This window comes from Vipera ursinii (genome assembly GCF_947247035.1).
Source record: "Vipera ursinii genome assembly, chromosome: 4".
Classification (NCBI taxonomy): Eukaryota; Metazoa; Chordata; class Lepidosauria; order Squamata; family Viperidae; genus Vipera; species Vipera ursinii.
Window position 1 is genome coordinate 77,203,427 of NC_139514.1, and position 25,618 is coordinate 77,229,044.

The 25,618-nt window shown below is 44.7% G+C and overlaps 1 protein-coding gene across 1 annotated transcript in view; it reads left to right on the forward strand.

The window, feature by feature from the left end:
* The window catches only part of LOC310640342 (arylsulfatase H-like), a gene marked incomplete at both ends in the record, with an annotated part of 123,965 nt that overhangs the window by 86,344 nt on the left and 12,003 nt on the right, over nt 1–25,618 (forward strand). Inside the window, 2 exons of the mRNA XM_083362556.1 lie at nt 5,015–5,177; nt 5,492–5,613. Of these exons, the coding sequence (XP_083218682.1) occupies nt 5,015–5,177; nt 5,492–5,613 (285 nt within the window). The remainder of the gene's footprint in view (nt 1–5,014; nt 5,178–5,491; nt 5,614–25,618) is intronic.

The following is a 25,618-nucleotide window of genomic DNA, read 5'->3' on the forward strand; positions in this document are numbered from 1 at the left end:
ACAGCCCACCAGCCCCAGGAGCCCTCTGCCATGCCCTCCAGAACCACAGAGAGCCCCAGCCTGGGGCCTGTGCAGCAATGGGAGGTTGGGAAACCCCCACAAGTGAAAGGCCAACAACCTCTGAGCTTGCCACAGGTAATAGAGGCCTTGCAACAGCTTGGGGTGGTGCAGAAGCCTGGAGATCAGAAGCTGGTGGGAGGACAACCACAGCAAGGAGATTGGTCACTGACCCCAAATGTACAGCAACCACTGAGTGGCCCACAAATGAGGGAGAGCCAGCAGCCTTCCCTCAGACAACCACAGCAAGGGTGGCAGCAGCAGGGCCCGAACATGCAACCCTTGGGCATACAGCAGCACCAATGGGGTCGCCAGAAACTGGGGGTTCAACAGCTACAGTGGGGGCCCCAGCAGCCATTGAATCAACAATCAGTTTGGGGCCAGCAGCAACTAGGGTCACAACAGCTGCAATGGGGCCCCCAGCAACAAATGATGGCCCCACCTTTCAGAGCAACCTTTGATGGGGACCCAGAGAAACTGATCTTTTTCCTCAACCAAGTACGCCCTCATTTGACTCACTGGTCCTATCTCTACCCGAATCCAGGTGCTATGGTCGATGTGATTGTGTCCAGCAAGAGGGAGAAGCATCCGAATGGTTAGATAATTTATATAATGAACAAGCCCCTGAATTGGAGGACCCACACCTGTTCCTCCTAGGGCTGAAAGAAAGATTTGAAGACCCATCCATTGCCCTCAAAGCAGAAGAACAAATCCACAAGATAAAACAAGATGGCCGTCCTGCCCTGGAGAGCCCGTCAGATAGAGAGATGGCCTGAGAAATCTATAATTCATCATTTCAGGGAAGGGTTGGATGACCAACTTTTTCAGGCCTGCACCTACCAATATGTACCTGACCAACTGCAAGAATAGTACCGGGCAGTGGTAAGATTAGATGTTCAGCTCACCCACTATAAGAAGCCTCTCCCACCTGAAGCCGAGCCGAGACCAGAACAACCGGAATGGTAATCACCCCCACGAAAATCTCCAACTACTGTGATGGCTGAAAGACCCAGGCCACCTGCAAGCCCGTCAATTAAGTGTTTCCAGTGCAGCGACTTGCCCAGTTCCCTACCCCCAATTGCAGAATAGACCAGGACCAGCAGCGAGAAAGAAACTTGCACAGTGGCTAATGGGAGATAAATCCAACTGGATGACACAGGAACCTGTTGACCAGGTCACATCCCCCACATGGGAGGACATCAGAATTCAGGCTGGGTCTGCCCCCCATTCTACCCTCTTTCACCAGTGATGATGAAGGAAAGAACGACCCAATGGTGAGCCGACACATCCCACCTTTCTCACTACCTGCCAAGCTCATAATCCCTAAGTCAGGTACGCAGGTAGATTTAAAGGGGCTAGTTGATTCTGGATGCTCTACATGCATTATTAGCTTGCCATTTGCCATGAAACGGCATACGAGCAAAACTGCTCTCCAAATCTGTGAGGTTCAAGCAAGCTGATGGCTCCCTGATGGGAGGGACTTTAGTCATGGAATTAACAGAACCCTTATGCCTAGAAATAGGTGAGCACTGGGAGTTTATTCACTTTCTGGTGGCCCCAAAAATGACTGAGGCTGTGATCCTAGGATTTGCCTGGTTGGACAAATGGAAGCTGTTTGTCTGGTGAGAGAAAGGAATGAGAACTGTGAGACTACCTATAAGGGCCTAAACCTCCCACTGATTCAACAGATGTGGCAGGACAATTTAGGCCACCAACTGAGCAAGTGCACATGGCTGCCTCACCACCACCAGGTGAACCAATTGTCACCAGTGAGTACCGGGAGCTGGCGGGGGCATTTAGTGAGAAAGAATGCAACATCCTGCCCCTCACAGACCCAATGATTGTTCTATCGAACTGTTGCCAGGAGCCAAACTCCCACGACCGAGAATGTATGCCATGTCCCCCCTCAAAATGGATATGTGGATAAAAACCTGGCAAGAGGGTTCATTGAGCAAGCCAAATCTACTGTGGGAGCCCCTGTGTTGTTCAAGGGGAAAAAAGATGGGTCTCTTTGTCTCTGTGTAGACTATAAAGGGCTTAATGCGGTGAGTGTGGAGAACAAATACCTCCTGTCCCTCCTGAAAGACTTGTTAACCCACCTAGCTAAGGGAAGCCTTTTCACAAAATTGGACCTGAGAGAGGCATACTACCAGGTGAGAATAAAAGAGGGAGATGAGTGGAAAACTGTCTTTAATTGTCCCTTGGGAAGCTAACAATTCAAAGTCATGCCATTCGGACTGCAGGGGGCCCCATCCATATTCATGCAGCTGATTAATGAGGTCCTACATGATCACTTACACAAAGGTGTTCTGGTGTATCTTGATGACATCTTGATCTACATCACAAATATGACTGATCATATAAAGCTAGCGAGAGAAGTGTTAAAGAAACTCTTGAAGGCCAAGCTATATGCCAAATTGTCGAAATGTGAATTTCATCAGACCCAATTAGATTATCTTGGCTACCGAATTTCCAATGAGGGCATAGAAATGGACCCAGCCAAAGTGAGAACTATAATTGAATGGCAGCCCCCAGAGACTTGCAAACACCTTTAGAGCTTTTTAGGTTTTGCTAACTTTTATCACCAATTCATCCCCTCCTTTGCTGAGATTGCCCTATCCCTTACAGAACTACTCAAGACAGGCAAAGGAGGAGGGAAACTGTGACTGGGCCAACCACTTGCTTGGACGAAGAGCTGTCAAAGAGCTTCTGAAAAGTTAAAAAGACTATTTGCGGCTGAACCAGTCCTAAAGCATCCATGCCCAGGGGACCCCTTCATAATCCAAGCTGATGCCAGTAACGTTGCAGTCAGAGCTGTTGGATACCAGTGATGTTGCAGTCTGAAAGCGAGAGGAGATGGGCAATCTGGGAGAAGGAGGCCTTCACTATTAGATGGACCCTGTTAAACTGGCAACACTATTTAGAGGGGAGCAAGGTGCCATTTGAAGTATAGACAGATCACAAAAACCTAGAGGCACTGAAGACCCCCCACAAACTGTCCCCCCAAAAAGTGCAGTGGGCACAGTACTTTAATCATTTCAACTTCACTTTAAAGTACATACTGAGAGGAAAAAACTTCTTAGCTGATGCGCTATCCCGATTGCCCTAGTACAAAAACAAATGCGAAGAGGTCTATGAGGCAATTATCCCTAGTTCATAACCTGCAGCACAACTCACACTTCACAGAAACCCTAATCCTGAAGACCTGGGAGCGAAGAAGATAAAACGAGAGCTCCTCACCGATCACTGGTTCAAAAATAACATGTAGGGGTGGTTTGGCATACAAGGGGGGGAAACTGTATCTACCTGAAGCCCTCTGTCTCAATGCTCTCAAACACACCCATGATGTAAAACAGGCTGGACACTTCAGATATTTAAAAACTCTACACCTAATCCGCCAGCAATTTTGGTGGCTGGGGCTAAAACGAGATGTGGAAAACTATGTCAGGAGTTGTACCATATGTGCCACCATGAAAACAATTTCAGCCAGGGAAGACCCCTCAGTTACCGCAGTCAGTGGCAGATCCTTCCCAACCATGGGAAGAAATAGCTATGGACTTTATTGTAGACCTACCCGAAAGTAGAGGAAATACTGTCATCTGGACTGTGATAGACCTGTTTTCGAAGCAGGCTCATTTTATTGCCTGCAGAGGACTCCCATACAGTATGCCCAACAAGTGACTAAATTGTTCCTGAAACATATCTACCAACTGCATGGCGCCCCTAAGTGAATAATTTCAGATAGAGGAGTGCAGTTCACAGCAAAATTTTGGAGGAGTTTTCTTAAATTAATTGGATCATCTCAAGGCTTATCATGTGCTTTTCATCCGGTACCAGTGGGGCTGCAAAATCCGCTAACAAAATGATGGAGCAATATCTCAGATGCTATGTTTCCTACCAACAGACAAACTGGACTGACTTCCTCCCTTTCACTGAGGTGGCTTACAATAATTCTGTTCACAGCAGCACCGGCTACATGCCTTTCAGAGTAGCCACAGGAAAAGAGTTCAGCCCAATGCCTGAATACCCTCAGGTGCCCTCTGCTTCCCAGACACTTGATCAGTGGGTAAGGGGGTGGGAAGAAGTTTGGAGAAACATGAAAATGGTGCTAAAAAGACTTCCAAGACTTATAAAAAACAGGCTGATAAAAATAACTCTCCCCAAAGAACATTCCAAGTTGGGGAAAATGTTTATCTGTCAACTAAATATTTATGCCTCAAATTACCCAGCAAGATTCTTGGGGCCTTTCCCCATCATAAGGATCATCAACCCCATCACAGTAGAATTAAAACTCCCTAGGCTTTTAGGGAAAGTTCACCCTGTCTTCCATTGCAGCCTGCTGAAACCTTTTCGGGACTCCACCTTAAGACCTCCCCCTAAGAAGGCACCTGGGCCCCTCGTAGTAGCAGGTCAGACACACTATGAAGTTAAAGGCATTCTTGACTCTTGAATTTTCAAAGGGAAATTGCAGTACCTAGTACAATGGAAGGGGTACTCACTGTCTGAAGCTACTTGGGTGAAATCCAGCGATGTGACGGCTGACTGACTCATCAAAAGTTTAATGAAAAAAACTTTATCGATGTGAAGGCAGCCTTTTTCTTTAAACTGTTTTGCTTTGAATCAAATGAAGCTGGTGGGGGAGGAAAATGCTAACCAGGTTGTTTTAATAAGATAAGGAATGGCACGCTATATAAAGGAAGTGAAGCTTTGCATGTTAAACTAATTGGAGAATGTGATTTATGACATGTAAATTAAGGGAGGCAATTGTGTTTGATACGATGTGTTCAGGGGAGGAGGATTCTGGCATCCATCCATGAGTGCCGATGCTTTGTTCTCATTATTATAGACTTTTTAGAATAAACAATGCCTGAATGTTCTTTGATCTGTCTCATTAGTTGGAACCATGACATCAAGACTGTAATTTAAGATTTAATGATCCATTTTTCCTCTACTGCAGGTGGAAAGGGCATGGGAGGTTGGGAAGGAGGAATCCGGGTGCCTGGAATAGTTAGATGGCCGGGAAAGATCGCTCCTAATACTGTTCTTGAGGAACCCACAAGTCTGATGGATATTTACCCCACAGTGGTGCATTTGGCTGGGGCATCAGTGCCACAAGACAGGTATGCAGTATTATTCTAAAAGTGATTGAGAGGTATTCAATTTTAACTGAGACAAATATGCAAAGTTGCAATCTTTATTATTGTCATCAGCAATTAGGTTAGTATAATCTACAGTATATGCACTTAAATTATATTTTTTACCTTAATAATACATCCTTGTCACTATTTAGCATTGTTCTCAGAGATGATGCATCAGTATGAGCAATATGTGTAATATTATATTTTTCTTCTGATCTGAACTTGTTCTCAAGGTATCACTGATCAAGACTGAGATTAATTCAACTAATAGACTTAAATTTTATTTCTTCTAAAAGGATAATTGATGGCAAGAACCAAATAGAATTATTGCTTGGAATTGTTCAGCATTCAGCTCATGAATTTATGTTTCATTACTGTGGGACATATTTACATGCAGTGCGTTGGCATGACAAGAAGAGTGAGTATAAAGCTGTTTTAGTTATTATTTTTTATCTATTTATTGTCCAATTTGCAAATAAATAAATAAATACTATTAAAAATATAATCAAATAGGTTGGTAAACACTGAAAGAATTGGCCAAATACAAATGCAAACAGAATATTGCCTTTCGATAACTTGATTGTTCTTAATTTATGGCAATTTGTGCATGAAACTGATACATATTTTGCATTTATGTAACTAGAAATAAAAAAATCAGATTTAAACATTAAGAATATCAGATGTGATCTGGAAAACTCTATTCAATTTAATTTAATTCAATTATTTTAAATGGACGTCACTTTTGGCATAGAGTATTTCTTGCTCTATTTGTTGCTTCAATTACAATGAGAACAATTTGGATTATTTATGGAATATATCATAATAGAAAGAGTGCCATAGTACTTTACTTCTATTATTCACATAATAAATAACATGATGTCCAAAATATAAAAATGCATGTTAAATTAAATGAAGGTTTGCACTTCCTCAGCTGACCTGAAAATGTCCATCACCACCACCCATTTGTTAATAAAATAAAATAAAATATATATGAAGATGTGGCGTATAGGAAGTAGGAGAAAGTGGATGGGCTGCAGGAACAAAAAAAATCAACAAAAGGTTTAGGGAGGAAAAAGCAAAATTTAAAGTTCCTGAGTTTCTCTTGATCTCTGAGTTTCCAATATTTTAATTAAGATGGTGATATGTAAACAAATTGATGCCTGTCCAGAAATACAACAAATTATGACATAACATACTAATGACAAACCAACATGTAACATATAACAGTTTATTTCAATGCAAAAATAAATCCCTTCAGAAATCTACCCTTTTAAGAAACTGTCTGAACTCATATCTATAGGCTCCCTTAGCCTTCCCCACTAATCCAATCCTTTCTTTCTTTCTTTTCATCCTGACTTGAATCTCACTTTCTTCTCTTCCTGGGTTCTGCCATACTCCTAGGGGGAAGGGGGGAGTGCTTGAGGGTTATTGCCTTGACTTTCTCTATCTCTACAATGTAACACTTTGCTTTCCTACATTATTCTTCTGTGAACTTTCTTGTCACTTAATGTCAGCTAGCAAAGGGAGGGAAAGAATGGAATGCAACCTCCGGCAACTGGTTTATCTCTGCGCTACCAGGTGAAGGTGCGAAAAGCCGCCAAAATATCGCAGCTACAACCAGAGACGGCCTGATATTATCTCCCCTTTCCCACGAGGAACCTAACACCTGGGGATTGGGTCATTTGAACTGACCGGATGAACTATGGGGTGGGGTTTTGCTTGGGACACTTTAACCTATCAATTTGAGCAGTAAATCTTCAGATCCTTTCTAGTATCCTTTCTAGTATGCCTGCTATCAACTTCTCCTAATAAAAGATCCTTTTGGAAGAAACTGCTTCCATGAGTTCTACTTTCTTGGGATGAGGTTTTGAAGTGGGCCCTGACATAAAAAAATCTCAAAATAGATAGAAACTGTCAAGGTATAGCAAATTAGGTTCAAAACTGAGAGATTTTAATACAGTTCACAAATCTATATTGTGAACCTTGAATATTTTTCATTATCTGTTTGGTCCACCCCTTACTGAAATAAAGTATTTTTCCTATTTATTTGACATAATGGAAGATGAAAATCAAAATGTACAATTATATACTTTCATACAAAGCTGATTATTTAGTTTTTCACATTAACTCTTTTCTGATTGCTTCTCTTAAACATGTAAAAGATGTTTAACTCTAGTTCTTAGAATCAAGTCTCAGGTGTCAAACCCCTCATGGGAAAGGGAGAACCATCAGTCCATTTGCAACATAATTACTTCCTTCCCTTCACATTCCATCCGGAGATACAAGCCAGAATTCCCACCATCACTTTCTTGTTTGATCATAAATCAGAGAGGGAAAGGATTCTTTTCATCAGCAAGAGCCAGAATTCTCCCCACCCCCTTTCTTAATTGCTCATAGTTCAGAGGGAGAGGGTTCCTTTCATTGGTCTTTTTGTGATGGCCAACAGACAGGCTGAATAAACAAAAAGTTACATCTAAGGGAAAGAGATGGGGCAATAAACTCCCCTGTCTTCTCTTTCCTCCTTGGGAATGGCAGAATCCAGTAAGGGGAGGTGTGTTCAGAGACCTATAATCCACACATAAATGAAGTGAGCCTTCCTTCTTCTCCCTGAACAGGACCAGGGCGGCCACTTTGGGTTTGGCAGGCTCAATAAATTCCCTTTCTAGGTTTTTTTTAAATTAATCTTTCCATCTTTGCTGTTTATTTGAGGCTCATGGAGTACATCCTGGGCTTCAGGAGTTTTGCCCTTGGTTTGAATTCTATAGCACAGTCTGTGGGTGAGAGGGAAGCTCATCTGCCCGTTCCTCGCTGAAAACTTCAGCAAAGTCCTGGTATTCTTCCAGTATTTCTGGTAACCCCTTCTCTTCCCCCACTAATCCTCTCTCCTCTCTTTGGGTTGTGGGGGTACTTTGGAGTTTTAATCTCCTATGCTCCCCCTCTGGGAAGTTGAGTTCTGCTGTCCTCCACTTTACCCAGGAGTCCCATTTCTTCCGCCATTCCAGCCCTAAAATCATTGGGCTTTCCATGCATGGGATCACTACAAATGTTATGTCTTCCTCATGGGTCCCCAGGGACAGGTGAACTGGTATGATGGCTAGGGTAGCTGGTACCCCCCATGCTATGGACCCATCTAGCTGGCCAGAAGAGATTGGTTGCTTTAGTCTCCTCACTGGAATGCCCAAATTTCCCACCAGCATTGGGCTGATGAGGCAGCGGGTGCAGCCAGAGTCTATTAGGGCTTTCACTTTAATGGCTTCGGGAATGGAGGAAGCTAATATAGTCACTGTCTTAAGGATGGATGGAATGGATCCACTTACCAAGATTTCTCCCTCTGAGCTGTCTTCCAATGTATCCACCGTCCCTGCAGTGTAGGCCGGAATCCCCTCCAGTCCTTGGCAGGGGTTGGGGACTCTACAGCCTCTGTCCCCCTCATGGCAGACTCTTTTGGTTTGCCTTGGGACTTCCCTGATCTCCTGGATGGTGATGGCTCTGATTTGCACTGAGGGGCTTTTGAGTGGCATTCTGTGGTGCAGTGGCCCACATTTGAAACAGTGTGTTGATTTCTTAGCCATAGTCGGTGGTTTCGCTGGCTCGCGTGTTTGCTCAGGCAGCGGGTGGGTCCATGGTTTCCCTCAGCAGTGCCTCTTCAGTAGGTCTATCTCTGCTTCCTCTGCTAGGACATATCAGTCATCAAGGTGGTGTGGGTCTTCTTCAGGCAGGCAAGCATCAAACAGGTCGTAGTTTGGCCCATCTTTGAAATGGCTAAGGAGGATGTCTTCTGGCCAGTTCAGCTTATTGACAATGGCTCGGAATTCTTGGGTATATTCAGCCACCAGCCATCTGCCCTGCCTCACCATTTTGATTCTCTCACGGGCCTTACAATCAGCTAAGGGGTCCTCAAATCGCCTCCTCAAGGATGACATGAACCGGTTAAAGTCATTGAGTTCTAGGGCGTTGGAGTCATGCAGGTTCACCACCCAGTCTGCAGCCGGTCCGTCCAGGGCGGTTGCATGATGCAGATGCGGGCTTTGTCACTGGGGATGTCCCGTCCATATTCTTCCATATAACTGAGGACTTGAGTTAGGAAAAACCCCAAGCGTGGTGGCTCCCCCCTGAATTTTGCTTCCAGGGGCCAGAGTCTTTGAATTGATCAGTGTCTATACCACGGGCATATTGCTGCCCATCCTGATTTGGGTTTGCACAGAGAGGCAGTTAGAAATGAAATATAAATGGATTCTGACAATACCATTCAGGATTTAAAAAAAAACCCTCTTTGGGATAGAACTATCTTGCTGCAACAATCAGAGACCATTAACAAGCAATTTACTGTTTCTGACAATATTTTTATAATACATTCTTGAAATGAAAAAAGTAGAATTCTACTGCTGTTGACTTCTGGTTTGACAAGTCAGCCGACATTTATTTATATATTTATTTATTTATTTTATTACATTTATATACCGCCCTTTCCCGAAGGACTCAGGGCGGTTTACAGGGTGATTAAAAACAAAAATACAAAAGTTAAAAACAGATTAAAAAAATTATATTCGTCCCTGCATAAGTAAAACCCCAGTTAAAATTAAAATTAAAACTAAAATTAAAATTCTCAGCCTGGGCCAGAGAGCTCGAAGAGCCAGGTCTTCAGGTCCCGGCAGAATGAATGGAGGTCGGGGGCACTCCTAAGCTCCACTGGCAGCTGGTTCCAAAGGGCAGGTGCACCCACTGAGAAGGCCCTATCCCTGGGTGTCATCCGCCGGCAATCTCTTACCGGCGGCACCGTGAGAAGACCCTCCCTGTGGGAGCGCACTGGACGAAGGGAGCTTGATGCTGGCAGCAGGTGTTCCCTCAGATATCCCGGTCCCAAGCCATTTAGGGCTTTATAGGTCATCACCAGCACCTTGAAACTCACCCAGAGGGCAACTGGAAGCCAATGCAGCTCGCGGAGTAGAGGTGTTACATGGGAGAATCAGGAAACCCCCATCACAACTCGCGCGGCCGCATTCTGCACCAGCTGAAGCCTCTGAGTGGTCCTCAAGGGCAGCCCCATGTCCTCAAGGGCAGCCCCATGTTGCAGTAGTCTAAACGGGAGGTCAGGAGCGCATGAGTGACTGTGCGTAGGGCATCTCGGTCCAGATAGGGTCACAACTGGCGCATCAGGTGAACCTGGGCAAAAGCCCCCCTGGTCACGGCTCCTATATGGTCTTCAAGACTGAGTCGTGAATCCAGGAGGACGCCCAAGTTGCGAGCCCTATCAACGGGGGGGTAACACCTCACCCCCCATCATTAGAGATGGAATAGTCTGGTTAACCCGAGATGCCGATATGCACAGCCACTCAGTCTTGGCGGGATTGAGACGAAGCCTGTTTCTCCCCATCCAGACCCGGACCGCCTCCAGGCAACAGGACATCACGGTGAGGGCATCGCTGGGTTGGTTCGGGGTGGAAAGAAAAAGTTGGGTATCATCAGTGTACTGATGATACCCCACCCCGAAACCACGAATGATCTCACCCAGCGGCTTCATATAGATGTTGAACAGGAGGGGCGAGAGAACTGACCCCTGATGAACTCCACAAATGAGAGGCCTCGGGGCAGATCTATGCCCTCCCATCAACACTGACTGCGAATGGCCCAGGAGATAGGAGGAGAACCACCATAAAACAGTGCCTCCCACTCCCAACCCCCTGAGATGCCACAGTAGGATACCATGGTCGATGGTATCAAAAGCCGCTGAGAGATCTAATAGGACCAGAGGAACAACCCCTGTCCCGAGCCCGCCAGAGATCATTCACCAGCGCGACCAATGCTGTCTCCGTGCTGTATCCGGGCCTGAAACCCAATTGGTACGGGTCCAGATAATCAGTTTCATCCAGGAACAGAGGAAGCTGATGCGCCACCACACTCTCAACAACCTTCGCCAAAAAGCGAAGGTTGGAGACTGGACGATAGTTATTTAAAACAGCCGGGTCCAGGGCAGGCTTTTTGAGGAGGGGTCTCACCACCGCCTCCTTCAAGGCGGCAGGGAAGACACCCTCTTTCAAAAAAGCAGTTATTACTGCCTGGAACCAGCCTCGTGTCTCCTCCCGGGCCGCATAAACTAGCCAGGACGGGCACCGATCCAACAAACAGGTGGTGGTGCTCAGCCTCCCCATGATCCTGTCCACATCATCAGGGGAAACAGGATCGAACTCAGTCCAGATAACATGCTCAAGACCGTCCGATTCCTCCACGTCAGACTCTGCCCAGTCAGAATCCAGACCGGTCCAGATCTGAGCGATTTTGTCCGCCAGATGATGACTAAACTCCTCGGCTCGTCCCTGTAAGGGATCCTCCCTCACCTCCTGATTAAGGAGGGAGCGAGTTACCCTAAACAGGGCAGCCGGGCGATTATCTGCGGACGCGATGAGGGCAGCGAAGTAGTTAGACTTCGCCATCCTTATCGCCGCAAGATAAGACCTTATAAAGGTTCTTAGCTGCAATTGGTCAGATTCAGATCGGCTGGACCTCCAACCGCTCTCTAGACCCCGTCTCTGATGCTTCATCTCCCGGAGCTCCGCAGAGAACCACGGAGCCCAGCGGGATCTGTGCCGGGCCAGAGGTCGCAAGGGTACAACACAGTCAAGTGCCCCGGCGGCCTCCCTTTCCCAGGCATCCACCAAGGCATCGACTGGGCTGTGGGTAAGGGTGATGGGTATAGACCCAAGCACCATCTGGAACCGTTCCGGGTCCATTAGGCGCCTGGGGCAGAACCACCTGGTCAGTTCCACAGCCCAGCGGCGGGGGGTGGCATAACGGAAGACCAGCCGCAGGAGATAATGATCTGACCATGACAGGGGAACAATGGTTGGTGAACCCCCTCCCAGATCATCCAACCACTGTCCAGACAGGAACACCAGGTCGAGAGTATGATCCTCCACATGAGTTGGGCCCTCAATAACTTGGGTCAGGCAGATGGCCATCATGGAGGCCATGAACTCCCGAGCTAACTCAGACGACCCTCCCAGTGAAGGCAGGTTGAAGTCACCCAGAACTATAAGCCTGGGGAACTCCACCACCAACCCTGAGAGAGTGTCGAGCAGCTCGGGCAGGGCTGATGCCCCACAGCTGGGCGCCAGGTATGTGAGCAACAAGCCCAACTGAGCCCGAGGACCACATCTCAGGAGGAGGGATTCACTCCCGGCCATCTGGACAATGGTGGTCTCCCGCGGGCATAAAGTCTCCCGGACAACCACCACCACCCCACCACCCCTGCCCTGAGCCCATGGCTGGTGTAGCACATGGAAACCTGGAGGGCATAACTCGGTCAGAGGAACCCCTCCCTCCGAGCCCAACCAAGTCTCCGTAATGCACACCAGATCTGCACATTCCTCCTCAATCAAGTCATGAATGAGGGGAGCCTTGTTAATGATGGATCTGGCATTAAAATAAACCAGCCTAAGCTCAGGGACCTGATCACCCTCATCCCCGGGCAAAAGGGTGCTAACTGGAGGGTCGGAGCGCGCCACCACTCGGAGACAGTGGGGGTGCGATCCCAGATGTTGATATGGCCCTCCGTGTAACCACCTGCTGCCATTCCTTATCGTCGTGGGGATTTAAAGCCCCACCCCAACATTCACAGAACCAGCAACCACCTCCCCCAACCCCGTCCCGTCAGGACCCCTAACAGGCCCAGACTGAGTGCCAGTTAATGATTCCCTCCCCACCCTCCTATCCCTTCCCCTCCCTAACCTTTTAAAATAACCGGCTAAAAATGTATCAGGGGCCTTTTAGCACGTCTCAACTCGAGGCCCCTATCTAAGCCCAGCCACCTCTCAGAGTCCCAACAATTGGGCTCGTCATTAAGGGGAGTGTGGAAACAGGCGGTTGGTTGTGCCCAGGAGGGAGAAACCCCCCTGAGGGCATACAGATCAGCTCCAGAGTAATGGAGACAGACCATGCAGCAATAAAATGTCCACATAGGGCAGATGTTATAAATATTTCCAATGGGTAGTTTGATGGAGTATTGTTATTTAGATGAAGTGATATTGAGTCCAGTAGGCATGTCTCTCGATCCACTAGACCAGCTCAGCTCTCACCTGAGATGGCAATCAAAAAGGAAGCCCCAGCCGTCCTCTCACTCCGGCTGAGGAGTCCAATCTGGGTTGGAGAGAGAAGGGAGTCCTGGGCCAAGCCCACCCCAACTGGTCTCTCACACCAGTGAGGTGGTCAATAACCAGTCTAAGACCGTCCTCCCACCACGGTCAAGTCCCAAGACCAAACTGGAATGTCAATGGGGAGGTCTTGATTCCAGTTGGGCATTGAGATAGCCATACTACCTGCCTGCCAGCACAGGAAGCAAGCCAGGCCGCTACCAATCTTCGGGCCGCTGGCCGCTGGCACCAGTCTGGGGGGGAGGGCAAAAAACATCCTCTCCCCCAAGCGTCCACCCGCCAGTCCAAACGATGATCCAGCGGCGAGCAAAGGCATTCCTGGCAGCAATCTAATATCCAGGCATTCACCAACAAATCCACCGAGGCCGATGTCCAGGCCCACAATCCACTGCCGCCATCTGGAAGGAGAGGGAGGGCTCTGCGCCGCCGAAAATGGTACCTGCCAGCTGATAACAATCCTAACTCCCGATCGAATCTCCAGCCGGTGGAATCATCGTCGCCACCCCTCCGCACAAGCAGAGGGTATCCACAATGAGAAGACAGGAAAAGGACGCCCGCAGCATTATAGTATTGCTCTCCAGGCCGGCAGGCCAGCAGGCCGGCGACATCCGAAGCATCGCTATCCGAAGGGGGGGCTCAGCGCCGCCGAAAACAGCACCCAGCAGCCATCTCTGCATCCACCACCCCCCGGAATCGCCCTACCATACTGTGCCACGGCTGGGCCTTCCTAAACTGACCCATTTAGAGCCCTTGTGGAGCGCCCGAAGCTCAAACTGACATAGACATCTGGAGGATGGCTCTCGTCTTCCATGTCAAGTTTCACATCGCTGGGGGTTCCTAAAAGGGCCGAAGAGTCACCCTGGAGGGGTGACCAGAAAGAAGGGGCTTTTGCAGAAACTCAGGGGAGCTACAACCCCCCTGTTGGTGCCTGCATTCCCTTCGTACTGGTGGATGAAAGTAATATGGCCAGTTCTAGGCTGCAGACAGCCGAAATCAAACTTACCATCAGGAAACATTAAAGCAGCGTGAAAGAGACGGGGGTAAGATTCCTCTCTTATACCTTAATCTTCTTTTCACCTAAATAAGCTGCTAAGTACCTTCCCCCCTGTGGAGAGGGAGGGGGGGAATTCAACCCTTCCTTCAAATAAGCAGTGAGCAAGCCCAGGGGTGTTTTTTTAAAAAACGTTGAAAAAAGAAATGGACTAAAAGAAAAGAATTTTCAAAGAACTTGGGGGACACCCAGTGGCTAAACCTGAAATTGCAATCTGATTTTCTCTAAAAATATCAAGAAAATATTTAAGAAAAACAAGATAAGATTAACCTTGAACACCATATGTGAAACTTCACTATCGAAGAGTTTCAAAAACAAATCTATGCTATGTGGGAAATATCTTACCAAACTTATCAGTTCCTTTCTTCAGCTGGAGATGAAACAAGAACTTTTGTAGAAGAACTAGAAAGCATCTCAAAGAAACAAACTCAAACTGTGACTACAACTAATATTTTATTGGGACAGAACTTAACAGAAGAAATTGAAGAATCAAATACATTGGCAGAAGAATTAAATGTTCAACAAATACAGACTTTTGACGATTATAATGGAAAAAAGGTGGGGAAAAATCTATTCAAACCAGGACAATTATATCAAGAGGTGAAAATAATTAAAAGATTTGTGGCTATTAACAGACTCCTCAATCCTTCAAAAGTGGAGACTGGAGGGCCACTTCAATATGATATAACAACACAAGAATGCTTTGATGATCCTGAGGCAAAGAAGTGAAAAATGACATGACAAAGGAAGAAAGCAAGAATAAGATTGAAGAAATATGGACATTCTTAAGAGGCCTGAAATAGATAATACCAAAATAGACAGGATTGTACTTGGATTACAAGAGATTGTTTTCATAAGTAGATAAAAATACTGACTAATAAAAAAAATAAAAAACACAGATGTATGAATACTAACATTGAAATATTGAGTTCTTTAAATGATATGGATTAAGATGTATATATGTTAAAAATTATAGAATGTAACTAATATACTTGGATGTAGTGACATGGGAGGATGTATGAAATATTGAAACGGAAGAAATTTTGGTTAATTTTTAATATGTGGAAACTATAAATGAAAAACAAGAATATTATATTGTCCTCCTCCTCTTTCTCCTCCTTTCAATTGGTATTCTAATGACTACTATTCTAATATTGTACTACTAATGTTGATACGGAAATGAGATAAATAAGAAGTGTATATTACATTACTAGGTATTGGAGAAAATTGTGTAAAGGGAAAGGAGGTTATTTGTTGTTGTTGTTAGCTGCGAAGTCATGTCTGACCCATTGTGACCCCATATGGACAACGTTCTTCCAGGCCTTCCTATCCTCTACCATCTTCTGGAGTCCATTTAAGCTCACACCTACTGCTTCAGTGACTCCATCCAGCCACCTCATTCTCTGTCGTCCCCTTCTTCTATTGCCCTCAATCTTTCCCAGCATTAGGCTCTTCTCCAGTGAGTCCTTCCTTCTCATTAGGTGGCCAAAGTATTTGAGTTTTAGCTTCAAGATCTGATGGGTTTGATCGCCTTGCAGTGCAAGGGACTCGCAGGAGTCTTCTCCAGCACCATAGTTCAAAGGCCTCAATTCTTTGGTGCTCAGCAATTTTTATGGTCCACCTTTCACTGCCATACATTGCAACTGGGAATCTTCTGTACTAGCCTACTACCGGCCCTGCAGATAAGGCAGGGACAACCCCTTTTACAAGAAGGCAAGAGGCTGGAACTAAGCCTACCAAATTTATGAACACAAAAGCATATAGAGCAAAACAAGACACGGACCATGAAACAGGAACTATTCAAACGGTAGCCTTCAGCAAACCAGCCCTCCCACGCATTCCCCTTTTAAACAGTTCAGGGCGTGGCTTCTCTCTGCCTCCTTCCGAGGTGCCCCATTGCCTTCCTCTGTTTACTCCTGATTGACTGCCTCCTGCGTCAGGCGTCCTTGAACAGGGCTCTCATCAGCAAGATCTTCAACCCCCCCCCAGCAAGGTCTTCAACACCCCCCTCCTCCTCCTCCTCTGAGTCGTCCGACCCAACTGCCGAACCCACAGGCTGACCATGAATCACAACAAGGGAAAACCGGGGGTGATATCCCACATTGGCCAAGAACGGTGTCATCAGAGGATGGGGGTAAATCCATCAAGAAATCCATGGACACAGCCCCCAAGGGTCTTTTGGATGTCGGCAAGGGCTGCAGTAATCCAGGTGGGGCCCCTGTCACTGACTTGGCCTGCCTGCCTGGGATGCAGGAGGTGACATAGGACTGGACATCGTGTCGGACTCGGGGCCACCAGAAGGTACGGGAGACCAGGTTCAGGGTCTTGAACAGGCCAAAATGCCCCGCCGCTGGCTTATTGTGACACTGGCTGAGGATGAGTCCCCTGAGTGGCCCTCCCGGAATGTAGAGCCGGTCACGATAATACAAGAGTCCATCCCTGACCGTCCAAGGAGAATCTGGCCCCACCTCCTCCTTCCGCTGAGCCACCCACACCTCCTGCTGCTGTGCCTCCCGGATCCGAGCCCGTATATCAACCGGCTCCCATACTACAGCAAAAGACTCGACGGGGATCACTGTCCTGGGCAGAAGCTTGTCTTCTACTAGGGAATATTTGGGCTTCCTGGACAGAGCATCCGCTCTTTGATTGTGCCCGCTAGGTATGTACCGAACCCGGAAGTCAAACCTCGCAAAGAAAAGAGACCACCGGATCTGGCATTGGTTCAAATTCCGAGTGGTCTGCAGGCTTTCCAAATTCTTATGGTCCGTCCGGACCTTGATTTGATGCCGCGCTCCCTCCAGATGATGCCTCCAGGCCTCGAACGCCACTTTGATGGCCAGCAGCTCCTTCTCCCAGATTGTATAATTGCGCTCCAAAGGGTTCAGTTTTTGTGAATGGTATGCGCAAGGGAAGAGGGTACCACTGGGCGTCGTTGCCTGGAGTAACACCGCCCCAATGGCAATGTCGGAGGTGTACGCCTCCACGAGAAATGGCCGTTGCGGGTCAGGATGCTTCAAGATCGGCTCCTTCATGAAGGCTTCCTTCAAAGTCTGGAAAGCCTGTTGTTCTGGAGCGTTCCACTGGAATTGAGTCTTCTTCTGCAGGAGCCGGGTGAGGGGGGCTGTCAAAGCAGCTAACCCAGGGATGAAAGCTCGGTAATAGTTGGCGAACCCAAGAAGTCGCTGAACATCCTTCACACGACATGGGGGTTGTCAAGGTAAAAATCACCTTTGTAGAGGGCAACGGACCGTGCTTCAGAGAATGCATGATGTGCATGCAGGAAGGCAATAAAAACACGACGCATAATCTTACTAAATACCTTTTACTTACAAAAAATATAAAAACTAAATATATATTATACAGAGCTAGCTCACTACATCCTAACATAACAGTCAGTAACAGCAAAGTGAATAAAACAATAAACAATAACTCAGAACTTTCTCTAGACATGCGCACTAAACAGACTGAAACCATAACATAGCTAGTCATATGGGATTCACTATGGTTACCAGATAAGTTATCACAACAGGTGCAGAGAACAGGGGAAATGTACAGTTAGAAATGAACTTTCTGACGAACAAAAAAAAACGTGCAGTGACATTCCCCTTCTTTCGTCAGCAAAGTGAAGACTCCAGTAAGGCACATCTTCTCACGCAGATACTCATGCTGGGCTGTAGGAAGTGGTTTGTTCAGCATGTCAGCAATTTGATCACGTGTAGGCACATACTGTAACGTCACAAAACCTTGTTTAACCAGTTGCCTTATGTTTTGATATCGGATGTCAATGTGTCTGGACCTTGAACCTGTAAAACGTGTTTCAGAAATATAAACCACAGATTCATTATCTTCCATCACTGTGATCGGTCGAATCGGATGTGTCCAGATATCTGTGATCAAACCAGGTTAAAGAATTGCATGCATCAGACACACAAGCATACTCAGCTTCTCTAGAGGAACAAGAAACAAAATTCTGTTTACGCACATGCCAGTAAACAGGACATCCATTTAAGAACATCATGTAACCGACTTCCGCTGGCGGCGCGGCGCCGAAGACAGCCTCCCCTGGCTGCCCGCGGCTCAGCTGTTTGTTTTTTCGCCCGAAACAGCGCCGATCAGCTGTTCGGGCGAAATTGAAGCCCCCTCCTCGGGAGAAGAGGAGGGGGTGAGGCCCCAGGTAGGGGTAGAGTTCTCCGAGGCCGCCTGAGCTTCGAGCTTGGGCGGCTGAAGGATCGAACTCCCCCGAAGCCTGGGTTGCTCCCAGCTGGCCGTCGTCTCTGCTCCGAACTTCCTGGAGCAGAGCCAGGCGTCTGCGACCATCCCTGCCTGAAGAAAGGACTATGATTTAAAGGAGCAGGCAGAGCGGTACAAGAGGAAAAGGTGAAGAGGACTATTTTACTGTACTCTCTAACTTGTTGGACTTTTTAAACTTTAATTGAAAGTGCGTCATAATTGAGGATTAAAAGATGGCGGCTAAACCTCCCTCTAAAACTCTTCGGAGTGGAGGATCCTCGCCGGTGCAACAATCATCACTACAGGCATTGCACCCTCCTGAAGTGCTGACATCGAAGGATTTGCTAGATGCCTTGGATAAACATGCCCAGGTACTTTTGGAATCAATTAATCAATCAATTGCTGATAAATTTGCACAGATGGAGGAGAAATTGGAGAAATTTGAGGAAAGAATGGAAGAGAGGATGGAACAGAAGTACAGCGTGATGAAGGTAGACATTTTGACTTCAGTGCATAAAGTGGCGGAATGTGTGGAAGATTTAGATGAAAAAGTGGATGATTTGGCTCAAAGGAATGCTATACTAGAAGTAAAAGCACGGGAGAATGAAATTGAAAGAGGCAAGTTGGAAAGGGAGTTAAGCCATGCCCAATATTACCAGATGCAGTTTGCTGTCAGAATTAGAGGCTTAAAAGAGATTGTTAAAGAAGATTTAAAGCAGCTGATCTCTGAGGCTCTCGAAGGGGTATTGAACCAGCCAGCATCTGAAATAAGAGCAGCTATGGATAAAGTGTTTCGGGTGAATTCATGGATTGCCAGACAGAGAAAGTTGCCTAGAGATGTGGTGGTTTATTTTGCAAAAAGAGAAATTAGAGATCAAGTTATACAAGCTGCCTATGATGCTAAGGTTGTGATTGCTGAACAAGAAGTCTTGGTTTTAAAAGAAATTCCTCCAAGGATTTTAAGGGGAAGAAAGGACTATACATTTCTTGTGCAAGAGCTCAAGCAAAGAGATATAAGGTTTAGATGGGAGATTCCAGAGGGGCTGATGGTGATGTATGAAGGTAAAAGGTATAGGCTGACTACTGTGAAACAAGCACGTGATTTCTACAATAATGTCTTAAAAGCAACCCCATTAACGCTCCTGGAAGCTGGAAAGGGATCTGGAGAAGAAGAACAACAAGAGGAGGAAACAGAGGAAAATGGTGCTGGAGGAGATCAAGCTACAATCTCTTTGGATGATCCTAGAGAGCAAAGAGTGACGCGTGCTGCTTTAAAACGAGCAAAGAAAATAAAAGAACATGATCAGCAAAAGTCTTCAGATTCTTCACAACGCATTCATAGCCAAGCTGTGGGAGGAGCACGGCCTAAAGTAACCAGTCCTATCAAAGCTGTGGTCCAAGAGCTTTTCGGGGATATACATGGCAACTAAATTTTTAACCTGGAATGTTAATGGACTAAACTCACCGCAGAAGAGGAAGAAAGTTTTTCAATATTTAAAACAATTTAAGATAGATGTTATATGCCTGCAAGAAACGCATATTAGAGTTTTGGATCAAAAGTATTTATTGAACTCGAGGCTGGGTACGCAATTTGTTGCTTCTGCAGAGAATAAGAAAAATGGAGTGGTTGTTTATGTTAAAAGTGCCTTAACAGCGGACCTAATTGAAGCAGATAAGCATGGAAGATATGTTATGATCGAGCTGTAGTTTGAAGGTAAAAAGACGCTTTTAGTTGGATTATATGCTCCAAATCAACAACAAGCTGACTTTTTTAGTTTACTTCATACAAAGCTTACCCAGTTGGATTATAAATCCTTTATTTTTATGGGGGACTGGAATGGAGTTATGGATGTACAGTTGGATAAGGCTGGAGCCTTTAAACGCATTCCAAGTCACGCTAGACTGCCTAAATCTTTTTTTGAAATGAAGGATGACCTGGAATTGCGAGATATTTGGCGTGAGAGACATTTGCGGGAGAAGGATTATACATTTTATTCTGATAGACACCAATCTTTTTCGAGGATTGATTTTATTTTGTTGACTAATGATCTTCTTTTGAGAACTAAAAAGGTGAAAATCTGCGCAAGAATTATCTCTGATCACAGTCCACTGTGGTTGGAGATTGATAAGGAAAGAGGAGATAGACGCTCATGGCGCGTAAATGAGAATTTGTTTAGAAATCAGAGAAATGTGGAAGAATGCAAACAGCGGATGAAGGATTTTTTTGAGATGAATATGAATAAGGGTACCTCTATGGATATGGTTTGGGATGCTAGCAAGGCCTATATGAGAGGGGTGTTGATATATATGAATAATAGACGTAGACGTGCAGTGGAAACTAGAAGGAAAGAACTGGAGAATGAAATAAAGGAAAAAGAAAAGGCTTTGATTTTGAACCCAGAGGAGGTGAAGATCAAGGAGGCTATTAGACTGTTACGAGGACAATTTGATAAATTAATGACTGATCAAGTGGCGACCAATCTGCGGTTTGCTAGGCATAATACTTTTTGCAATGCTAATAAGCCAGGCAGATGGTTGGCTTATAGACTGAGGAAAAAACAAAGGGCATCTAATATAGATAAGATTGAGTATAAAGGAAGGGTTGTGTATCAACAGAATCTTATTAAGGATGCCTTTGTGGATTTTTATTCGAAATTATATACTAAAGAGGACATTAATGCAAAAGATATTGATACGTATTTGGAGAAGGCTAGCATCCCGGTTCTTACGCAAGTACAAAAAGAGGGGATTAACCAGCTGATTACAGAAGAAGAAATTTTTACAGCAATTAAGGAACTGAAGGTGGATAAAGCACCAGGCACTGATGGCTTGACTGCGGCCTATTATAAAAACTTACAATTAGAGATGATAAAACCGTTAAAGGAACTGTTCCAGACAATCCAGAGGGGGGGGAAGGTGCCCCCGTCTTGGAGAACAGCTTTTATCTCTTTGATTCCGAAGGAAGACCAGGATGCTACTTTAGTTAAAAATTACAGACCGATATCGCTTTTAAATACAGATTATAAGATATTTGCTAAGGTTTTGGCTAATAGACTGATGAGGGTTCTGCAACAGGTGATTCATGGGGACCAAACGGGGTTTATTAGTGGAAGACAAATGAAAACTAATGTGAGACATATAGTTGATGTGTTAGAGTTTTTGGAAAGGCACAACCAGATCTCTGCTGCGCTAATCTTTTTAGATGCTGAAAAGGCTTTTGATCAATTGAACTGGCAATTTTTGTTGAAAGTTTTAGACAAAATGGATTTTGGGGAAAAATTTTTACAACCGATTAGGGCATTATACCAAAAACAAACTGCCCGAATTATAGTTAACAATAGTTTGACAACAGTATGTAATATTGAGAAGGGCACAAGGCAAGGGTGTCCGCTATCGCCCTTGTTATTTATATTAACATTAGAGATATTATTGGTTAAGATTCGGAATTCGGAAAAAATTAAGGGGATACAAGTTGGAGATCAGGATTACAGATTGAGAGCATTTGCAGATGATCTGGTTGTTACAGTGACCCAGCCAGAGAACTCTGTTGTGGACCTGATGGAGATAATAACACAATATGGGAAGGTTTCTGGATTTAAAGTAAATATACAGAAAACTAAAATTTTGGCTAGAAATATGACAGTTTCGCAGAAGGCTCTCCTAGAAGGATTAACTGGATTTGAGATTGTTAAAAGGGTTACATATTTGGGGGTTATTTTGTCACCCTCTAATACAAAGCTATATAAAAATAATTATGAAAAGTTATGGGGGAAAATTCAAAAAGAACTGGAGAGTTGGGAAAAATTGCAATTGTCTTTGTTGGGACGGATTGCAGCAGTGAAAATGAATGTCCTGCCCAAATTTTTATTCTTATTTCAAATGATACCGATTCTTAAGAAAGACTCTAACTTGGAGGAATGGCAGCGTGGTATCAATAAATTTGTGTGGGCAGGGAAAAAGCCACGAGTTAAACTTAAGATTATGCAGGATACTCGTGAGAGAGGTGGCCTTAAAATGCCTAATTTTAAATTATATTATGAAGCTGCTGCACTAGTAGGAATAAGTGATTGGATTAATTTGACACAATCGAGGTTATTAAATCTTGAGGGCCATGATCTGTTGTTTGGCTGGCATGCATATTTGTTGTATGATAAGAAGGTAGATACTGTGTTTAGGATGCATATTTTAAGACAGGCATTGCTGAGAGTTTGGAAGAAGTATAGACATAAGTTAAGCAGCAAGATACCATTGTGGGCAATCCCAAAACACGCAATAGAAAATATACATGCTGGTTTCAAACATGATGAGACTACTTACAAGGAAATTTTAAGTTTGGAAAGGAATATTTGGTGCTTGAAATCATATAGTTTCTTGCGAGAAGAGAAGGTTGTTCAGACTTGGTTTCAATATATTCAGTTACAGGCCAGGTGGAAAGAAGACCAAAAAAATGGATTTGCAACGACTGATGAAAATTTGATAAAGCAAATTAGAAATCAAGGACCAGCACATATTAAACGGATATATCTTGCATTGATAGAGATCGATTCAGAAACAGAGCTTGTTAAGGATTGTATGATAAAATGGGCCCAAAACATTCAGGAAGTTATTACAATGGACACGTGGGAAAAGATCTGGGTGAGGAATGTAAAATTCACTCAAGCTCAAAGTCTAAGAGAGAACTTTTACAAAATGTTTTATAGATGGCATCTAGATCCTAAAAAGCTTGCAAGTATGTATCCGAATTATCAGCCTAAATGTTGGAGGTGTGGTGATGAAGAGGCAACATATTTTCACATATGGTGGACATGTAAAAAGGTTAAGGCTTTTTGGATAAAAGTCTGGTGGAACATGCAGAAGATTTTTAAACAGAGGATAAAGTTTTGTCCGCAATTTTTTTTGTTGGGAATAATTGTTGACGCTACAGTTGTGGACTCTAAGTTGATGTTGAATTTAGTTACGGCAGCAAGACTTTTGATAGGTCAATATTGGAAGAAAGAGGAACTGCCGACTATACAAGAGTGGATTTTAAAGGTTTCCGACTTGGCAGAGATGGCGAAGATTTCGGCCTATTTGAAAGATTACTCGCAAGAACATTATATTATGGAATGGAGAAAATGGATTGAGTTTATCCAGAATAAGTATAGGGTCAAGAAGTTTTATCTAGCATTTGAATAAGTCTTCTTTCGTTTTCTTTTTTCTTTTTTTATTTTGTCTTCTATATATATTTAATAATGCTAAGTTTTGTTTGATCCTATATAAGTTAGAGAGTGATGGATTTTAGAATTTATAGTTGTTAGTATATGGTTGTTTATGATTGCTTTTTTATATATATATACCTTGTATTTAGCTCTGGGAAGTCCGGGGGGGAGGGGGGTTGGGGGGAGGTGGGGGGGGAGGAGGGAGGGGGGAGGGGGGGAAGGGGGGAGGTAGGGAGGGGAGGAGGGAGGGGGAAGGGGTTTTTTTAAAGGAAAATTGTATTTTTAAAACTTTTCAATAAAAAAAAAAAGAACATCATGTAACCTGATGTACTTTTCCGTGACTTCTTATCACTCGCCCAATCTGAATCTGCAAAACAACATAACTCTGCATAGTCAGTATGTGTTGGTTCCAACAACAACTTCATGTCTTTGGTGTGTTTTAGATACCTCAATAACTTTTTAACACATGTCCAATGAAACTGTTTTGCCTTGCCTACGTGTCGTTATAAAAGATTAACACTAAGTGCAATGTCGGGTCTAGTCCAACTACTAATATACAGCAGCGACCCAATGACTGAGCGATATAGTGTTTGATCTTCGAACTCAGGACTTGGTTCATGTGCCAAAATGTGAAAATCAGTTTGCATGGGTATACTCACAGGCTTAGCGTCCTCCATGTTACAGTGATGTAACAGTTGTTCAATCTTCCCTTGTTGTGTGAGACTAAACCCCTTCTGAGTTTTGGCAATTTGAACACCTAAATAAGTGTTAATACATCCTAAAGACTTCAACGTGAAAAACTTTTGTAAAGCTTTAGCAAAAACCTCACTCATCTGCTTATTTGGACCAATATAAACAATATCATCGACATAAACAAGAATTATCTCATACCTATTACCGGATCTTTTAGTAAACATGCATTCATCTGTTTCGGACTTAATAAAGCCCATTGAATTTAGTTTGTCAGAAAGACATAAGTACCACATTAAACCAGACTGTTTCACACCATAAAGACTTTTGTGTAGAAACCAGGTATCCCCTTCTTGCTGTCTGAAACCTGGAGGACCTTTGACGTAGATTTCTTCATCAAGATCAGCGTGTAGATAAGCCGTTTCAACATCGAACTGGAAAACTTCCAGGCCAAGGATAGTTGCAGTGGCTAAAGCAATTTTCACACTTTCAGTCCACACTGTGGGTGAGTATGTATTTGTATAGTCCTCAGGATAACGTTGAGCGAAACCCTGGGCTACGAGTCTGGCCTTGTACAACGACTCACCATTCGGCTTCTGTTTGATCCTGTAGACCAATCGAGTACCAATAACTTTCTTGTTTGCTGGAGGGCTTACAGGCGTAAACACTTGGAGCTTCTTTAGACTGTCCATTTCAGCCTGCATTGCCTCAAACCATTTATCTTGTTCTGATTCAGGAAGATGTTTGATCTGTGTGAACTTCTCAGGTGGAAGTGTAACATTACAAATCAAAGGTACAGGTGTTTTTGTTACTTGCCACGAATACCGTTTTGGAGGGATTCCCTTTGTGGTCCTCTTGGAACGCCTCGGGCCAACTGTCCATTCTTCTTCCGTGTCGTCCTCATCTTCATCATCGTCGCCAGCAGCAACATCAGCAGCTTGCAAAGACGGAACAGTAGGTTGAGAAGAACTCGTGGAAGGAACATTATCCTGTGAATCTTGATCATCAGGTTGTGTGGCATCAGCAACATCATCTCTAGGAAAATAAACTCCAGGATCGTTAGAATGAATCCTGGACCAGTCAGCATCTTCCTCAAAAGTAGCAGAT